At 39.6% G+C, this 8,152-nt stretch overlaps 1 protein-coding gene across 1 annotated transcript; it reads right to left on the bottom strand.

The window, feature by feature from the left end:
* Positions 1-1,102: 1,102 nt before the first annotated feature.
* taar10 (trace amine-associated receptor 10) lies at positions 1,103-2,143 on the bottom strand. Its single transcript, XM_056269212.1, has one exon. The coding sequence runs from the start codon at positions 2,141-2,143 to the stop codon at positions 1,103-1,105; it is 1,041 nt and encodes a 346-aa protein (XP_056125187.1).
* Positions 2,144-8,152: the final 6,009 nt, after the last annotated feature.

The raw sequence follows: 8,152 nt of genomic DNA, 5'->3' as shown, positions 1-8,152 counted from the left end.
CAGGAGACTCTGGACTTGGAAACGCTGTAAGCACTGGACTTGTGTTAATCAGACTGGGGAGTGCTGGGAACTGTCGTGGGCCAAGTTCTGTGGCCACCAGGGCTTGATGCACACTGCCCCCCTCCCCCCAAAAAAATTATTAGGGGAAGGGCCCCCTTTCACTGCCCCCCTCTTCTACCACTCCTGCAGTGAAAGAAGCGCCACTCAGTATTAGTGCATAGTCACATAGACTATAATTAATCTCCCCTCCAGGGAGCCATGATTTAATGGGTTAAAAATTCCCATTACATTTTTCTGATGAAGCTGTGGTAACTGATCGACTGAGTCAATAATAGGCCTGGGTCTCATTCGGCTGCTGGATACATCACAAAGTCCTCTGTTATGAAAAACACATATACAAGTGTGTGTGCGTGTGTATTAATATTCATATGCTTATTGAATTTATTGTGTTATTAAATGAAGAGTATTTCAATGTTTAAAATGAAATGAGAAAAATGCAAAGGATTAAATGCTTTCTGAAAGCACTGTATTATATATAATTTTTGGATATGAATTTTGGATATCTTTCATTGAATTTTCTACAACAAGAGGAGGCTTCACTTGCTGAGGCTACATCCTCCTGTCCTGTGTTTCTTGGGAAGTTGCATTGTCTTTGATAAAAAAAAAAGTGGGGGATTTTTAGGAGAAAATTCTATTCTTGACAAACATAAAAATAAATGTATTGTGTAATATTGAGAATATAGTAAATGTGATTTATTTGACATATCAAAATATTCAGAATTACTTACAAAACCGAACATTATGTATACATGTAATGGATGGGTTTCAAAGCATGATACATGACGCAATTTGGCATTAGTTCACATTTGGGGGGGGGGTAATGCAATACCTAAATTCTGATCTCACATTAAAAAAAATATATAAAAACCCAAATGCTCAGGTTATAAATAATGCATGTGTGATCTGGTTATTTGGCATCATGGTTACTGTACAGAGGTGTAATTATTTCTAGTTATGCCTACATAGCATGGACACATAAAACATATTCAGGATATTTTGGTTTATTTACATTTATATATTATTTACAAAATAATTGTCATTTCTAATCAAGTCTTTCCATCAAGTCAAGTTGAGAAGAATTAACTTGAAATATTTTGGCCAAAAGAATAATTCTTAGAGATTTTCTAAACCATCTATAAAAGAATGCATACACAAAAGGGTTACATAGAGAATTCAAATATCCAATCCACAACAAAACATCAAATACAGCCGGTGGTATTGTGTGATCAAGATACGGATCCACTAGATTACAGAAGAAAAATGGTGCGATGCTCACAAAAAATACCCCCATGATGATTGCCAGTGTTTTTATTGCCTTCCCCTCAGTTTTATTTATAGATATGCTGGTTTTCTTGCCCACGTGTGCTGAATGCTGTATAGATTTTGATTGTCTTCGTGCAACAAGGAGAATTTTTAGATATATGCTGACAGCAATTATTGCAGGAAGGCCAAAAGCAAGAAATGAGGAAATGGTGCTGGCTGCGCTGGTTTGAAAGATAATACATGCTCCCTTACAAGCTATATTATCAAAATAAAACTCCTCTGCACCCAAAATGTTGAGTTCTAGAAATACCATAGCAAATCCAACAAAGGCTGCCAGACACCAGCATAGGGAAATCATAATGAGGGAAATGGGCGGTGTGATTTTATTCCGGTACTGAAGCGGGTGACATACAGCATAATAGCGATCGATAGAGATGAAAGAGATGTGCAAGAGAGATGTGATGCATAACATAATATCAACGCTACTGTGTATTTTACAGAACATGTCTCCCAAGTACCAGCAAGTCTCAACAGAGCGCAGCATGCTGGGAGGCATCACAAAGCCTCCGATTAGCAGGTCGGCCACGGCCAGCGACAGGATGAGGTAGTTCGTTGGCGTGTGCAGCTGCTTGAAATGAATGATGGCAATGATGACCAGCAGGTTTCCACATACTGTGGTAAGCGCTATGGCACTGAAGAAAAAATAGAACAAAATCTGAATCTCAGACGGGTAGACAAATTTAACACATGAGTTGTTGAACGACTCAAAGCAGAGAACAGGCCCATGGTCAATCCCAGTGTCAGGTCCATATCCAGACATGGTCTGTTTAAAAACACACAAAAAACATACATTTATTTATAAGCCAACAATGACATGGTTTTCTTATCACTATCATAACAGCAAAGTGATTTTCCCCACTAATAAAATACCACTAATAATTATTACATTAGATTTCAAAGCTATAACCACACAAAACATTATCAGCCCTGCAGCTTGAACAGAAATCATACCATTAGACATTCATGACAAAGACCTTACTTGTCCATGCAAGATCGAACGTGCCTAAAGCACATATTTATATCTCTCACCCCGCCTGCTTTGCATCACTACTGTCACTACATCCTTCACCTGTCAACAACAGAGAGCTTTTCCCATGAGATTTTCCCTTTAATTCGATACTGAGTTGCATAAAACAATGAATGCAGTCTGTTAACCTGTCAGTGTCCCACTTTTTTATTGTCTTTTTTCCCTATAACATATTTTTGTCATCATATATTAGGTATCATTCAAAAGCTTAAACACTCAAAACTCATCCTGTAAAACTGAACATTGTGTTTCTTTAACATGTAGCCTAGTTCTGTCTGTTTTGTTTCATTGTGTTTTGGTTCTGTTTTCCCTGTTCTGGTTTGCCTGTGATTATTAGTTTCTTAAGATTATTATTTATGCACATGTTCTGTTTTCCATTAATTGCTCAGTCTGTGCATTTAAGCTTTCAATTAATTCAGTTCTTTGTTCGGTCTCATCTTTGCTTTATGTGGTTGTTTGTTCGTTTGCTCCTGCGATCTCCTGTATGCTACTTTGTGGATTGATAAAAAATAAGTGTTTGGATACTCCTGCATCGTGTGATTACTAGTACAGCCACAGCGTGACAGAATACCGGACCTAAATAGAAATGGACTTACCAACTGTTCAACTACTCTGCCTCAAGCAGAAGGACCGTTCACTGGAGGGCCACACTAAGAACTTTTTAGATCTGGTATGCCTAATGCCAATTGCACGATTTTCAGTCATCAGATCACTGTTCTTTTCACACTCTGTGCACATTGCACGATGGATCGGCGACAGGGGGTTACATTGCATGACTTTGCAATAGGAAAAGTCGCATACATCTCTGTCTGGTCCACAAACTACGTTTCACAACCAAACGCACGCGAGAAGTGATAAGGAAATAACGCAAGATCACGCGCGCGTGAGACTGGAATTATTACAGTACTAAAAATGATAGCCCGCAAGAACCTTGCGATCCAAATTGTCTGTGCGCTGATTTGCAGTGAAAAGGAGAAAAAGAAAAAAAGATTATGGAGGAGGAAATGGTTGGCAAGACGTGGGGGTTGGGGGTAAATAAATAGTTTTACAATGTGCTGCTTTTGCGGCTGGTCAAGCAAATATTTGTGCTTTGGGTAACGCTTTAGATTACAGCCCGGAAAGTACTGCGTAGTTAAAGCGATTTTACAGCGTAACCTTCGGTAATTATAGTGTACCTATAACGTACTGACAATATAAGTATAAGGGAACAATATTTTAAGTTTGGGGAATAAAGGGGTAACAACCAGGAGAATTAAACAATTATTTATACTGTAAGTATTAAAAAACTAAAGGGTGCTTATTCTACTATTATGATATAACAATCTTACATTTGGGAGCAATTTAGCAAGAACATACCTTTTGAAATAATGGTGAACCAGTACATACTGTATAGGCTTTTTAAAAATTACAGGGTACATATCTATGCATTTATAAAGTAATCTTTTTAACAAAAGTGCACTGAAAACGAAAACTATTGCAACTTTTGCTTAAATATTGGGGAAAGATACTCTTGTTTCATGTAGTGGTGCTTGTTACCCTCTTGTTCCATGTAGTTACAGGGTAAGTGTGACATTGCGGGCTGTAAATTAAAGTGGTGCTTGTTACCCTCTTGTTCCATGTAGTTACAGGGTAAGTGTGACATTGCGGGCTATAAATTAAAGTGGTGCTTGTTACCCTCTTGTTCCATGTAGTTACAGGGTAAGTACAATAAAAATGCATACACACAATCTTATATCACAATAAAGGGGATCTACAAATTTGTGATTAAAATTGTGAAGACTTTTATTTTGACGTTTGACACGGGCGCCGCCATTTTGGGTTATGACAAGTCGCACGAGGAGAGAGTGGAGAAGAGCAGCGGCAAGCTGAAAGTGAACGTCGATATCAGGTAGTCAGTCACGATAAAAAGTCGAGTTTAGACCCGTGACATACTTAAGAGCTGCATGACGTTGCGTCTGAGTGTTTGTTTATGTGAACAAGGTTGTTTAAGTGAGTGTTAAAACAAGTTTTCTGCTGTGTTCGTGCGTGAAGCTGGGCAAAAGACCTGTTTAGTTTCAGTAAGTTTCAGTCGCGTATGAGTTAAAGCTCCAGTCCGTAACTTTTTTAAGTTAAAAATAATCCAAATTAATTATATTAAAAAAAACGTATTCTGCCAGTGGTCAAAACTATCTGCTTGCCATAGCTAGATTCAAAACGGTTAGCTTGTAATAATGATTTTAATTCCAGTGGTACTGGTGGGTTTCCGCGGGAAATTCGAGCATGTCTTTGCGTCATGACCTCCCCCCCGTACACATAAAGAAGGAGTTTCGGCTAGCCGGGTATACTGCGCGTGACGAGATGTTTAGATGTATAGGCTTTTCTCGCAGCACTTTACATAATTAAACTTATGGCATCCAGAAAGATCCAAACAACAATCATCAGGGTCAACTGGAGATTCAGCAGTTATAAAACCCCCCAAAAAAAACCGCCTCTTAGCACTGCAGATCATAACGTGATCCATCTGATCCCTGCTTACCGTACAAAGCTGCAGAGAGAGGGCGTTACAAAGAAGCAGGTGAAAAGGTGGGATGATAATGTGGCTGAGTCTCTACAGGGCTGTTTTGACAGCACAGACTGGGACGTGTTGACTCAGGGGAGCAGCCTTGAGGAAGCCACTGAAGTGGTTACTCACTATATCACCTTCTGTGAAGATATGATTGTCCCGCAAAAAACTGTGAAGGTATTCTCTAACAATAAACCCTGGATTACAAAAGCACTGAAAACCACTATTAATGAAAAGAAAATAGCATTCAAATCAGGAAACAGAATTGAGTCTAAACTCATCCAAAACAGACTGAACAAGGAAATAAAATTAGCAAAGAAAGGATACAAGGAGAGAGTTGAGAAACTCTTTCGGGAAGGCAAAGCTAGGGATGCCTGGCGAGGCATTAAAACACTGGCTGGCCTCCCCATTAATAACTCAGCATTACCCGGGACAACAGACTCTGTCAACATGGCAGAGGACCTTAACCAATTCTACTCCAGGTTTGACCAGTCTGATAATTCACAAGAGAGGGAGGAGCTAATAGCTGGGCTCACTCCTATGATACCTGCCCAAGCAAATCTGGAGTTGCGGCAGGAGGAAGTGGAACTAATGCTGAAGGGGATGAAAACTAACAAAGCACCAGGACCTGATCAGATCTGTGGCCGGTTGCTAAAGGTCTGCTGCAGCCAGCTGGCAGGTGTTTTATGCTATCTGTTCAACCGCTCTCTCTCAGAACATTCAATCCCATCAATCTGGAAATCTTCAGTCATTTGTCCAATAGCCAAAAAGAGCAATCCCACCTGCAACAATGACTATCGGCCTGTGGCGTTAACATCTTTGATAATGAAAGGCTTTGAAAGGCTTGTTCTTTCCCAGCTTCAGGAGGAGGTCAGTTTGCACATTGACCCCCTTCAGTTTGCATACAAACGGCACAGAGGTGTGGATGATGCCATACTAACACTGCTGCATGGCACTTATTCCCATCTTGAAAAGCCCAGGTCATTCATCAGACTGGTTTTTGTGGATTTCTCGAGTGCTTTTAATACAGTGCAACCCCACCTGATGGGACAAAAACTGCTCCAAATGGACGTGAATCCGCATCTTATCCTATGGATCCTGTCTTTTCTGACAGATAGACACCAGAGGGTCCGAGTCAACGGTCACCTCAGTTCGTCTAAGACAGTTTCCACTGGAGCACCACAAGGCTCTGTAATCTCACCGGTTTTGTATACACTATACACTAATGACTGTAGGAGCAATAACCCAGGTATTATATACACTAAATATTCTGATGACACTGTGATCATGGATACCACTAACTCACTACGAGAGCTACAGACCGAGATGGAACTCTTTGCGGAGTGGTGCAAGCAGAACTGTCTTGACCTCAACCCCTCTAAAACAAAGGAACTGGTTGTTGACTTTCGTAAAGATGTTTCCATCATTCCCACTTTGTTAGTCAACAACCAGCCAATAGTAAGGGTTGAATCATACAGATACCTTGGGACAATACTCGATCATAAACTTACTTTCCAACTAAACAGTGAAAACATTTTTTCTAAATGTCTGCAGCGCCTCTTTTTCTTGAGGAAGCTCCGTAGACTTCAGGTTCACCAGTCAGTCCTGATAGCTTTCTACAAATGCTTCATTGAGTCTGTAATAACCTTTAACATATCAGCCTGGTTTGGATCACTAACCAATATTCATCGTAACACACTAAACAAAATCATAACAATGAGTAGTAAAATAACCGGACAGGTGCAAGAATCACTTATCAGTATTTACAACAGGAGGACAAAAATAAAAGGAATACAAATAGCCTCTGACACCACTTACACATTGCACAGTCACTATAGTATTTTACCCTCAGGTCTGAGATACAGATCACTCTTATTTAGGACTAAGAGAGGCATGACAAGTTTTGTGCCTACTTCTATTAGAAATATGAATAGTTGATAAATTTATTCACCATGATGCATGTCCGTATGTGCGGATTTGTGAATTATTTATCTCTTCTTATTTATCTATTTTTTAACGTAACCTTTTTATGCCTACTGCTTATTTATCATTTACTTATTGTGCTTTGCAAGCTTTATTTATTTATTACTATTTATTACTTATGTGAGTGTGGTAGACTGTGCTATGTTTGTGCAACTGTACACGCATGTTGATGCTCAACACGAATGAAGTTCCTAACGGATAAATAAAGTTCTTTAAATTTGAAAAGACTTCGTACTTCGGATTTAAGGTGGCTAGAGAAAGAGAAAGAAACCGTCTCATGCGAACACAAGGATTTAAACATCGGCGGGGCTTTTGAAAAGTGCGTGAACTCCGTGTTTTGAAGGGGTTCAAAACGGAAGAAGAAACGGCTTTTTTTCTGCTGAACAAGACATTTCAATAGTTCAATCGTGTAACAGTACGTTTTCTTAATTCACACAGTTATGGAGTTTCCTTTGTTGTGCCTTTTTAGTTTTGCTATTATGGAGAATATGAATTCTGAACTACGCAGGTAGCTGCTAACCATAAAACACATTAAATTTAACATTAGTCACGCAATGCTGATGTTGTTAACATGAACAATTTGAGAACAAAGTAGGCTATAATTTGCACGGTTGCTGTAAATCGCGTTGATTAAATCTATCGAAGCTTATCATGTCGAATGCTTTTTCCCCCTTAGTTGGTCAGAACAAAAATGGATTTTACTTACTTGTTCAGAAGACATTTTCTTATGAAAATTCTTATGTTGGTCAAACTTTCAAAAAGTGAATCTGTGATTCTGTATGACAGTATCCACACAGCGCGGTGACTGACAGCAGCACTCGCCTCAAAGCACTGTGTTCATCCGCGCTGTTTCATGCCGATTTACAACCCACGTAAAGAAAATAATACCGCGAATCACTGCAGTTACAGATTTCGAACAGAGAGATGGCGACAAAGAGGAAAAGATACGGACTGCAGCTTTAAATACTCTCGTGTTTTCTTTGGTTAAAACAGTTTTTGTTTCATTTGTTCAAACGAACTTGAAACAGAGAATGCTGCTGATCGTGTGAAGAAAACCGTTCGCTGAGTCGTCGGTTAGGGTCGTGTGTTGTTCGTCTTCTCATTGAGTCTCAATCAGCTGGGAGTGCGGCCTCGTTGAAACAAGCTGCCGTCGTCAGGATCGCGAGGACAATCGCTGAGGGTCACTGAGTGAAGAAACTGTACCCTGCCATCCGTTG

The sequence above is a fragment of the Rhinichthys klamathensis genome, unplaced genomic scaffold (assembly GCF_029890125.1).
Source record: "Rhinichthys klamathensis goyatoka isolate OS25496 unplaced genomic scaffold, OSU_Roscu_1.1 h1tg000281l_1, whole genome shotgun sequence".
Classification (NCBI taxonomy): Eukaryota; Metazoa; Chordata; class Actinopteri; order Cypriniformes; family Leuciscidae; genus Rhinichthys; species Rhinichthys klamathensis.
Note: the sequence above shows the minus strand (reverse complement) of the source record. Positions and strands in the feature narration are given on the sequence as shown.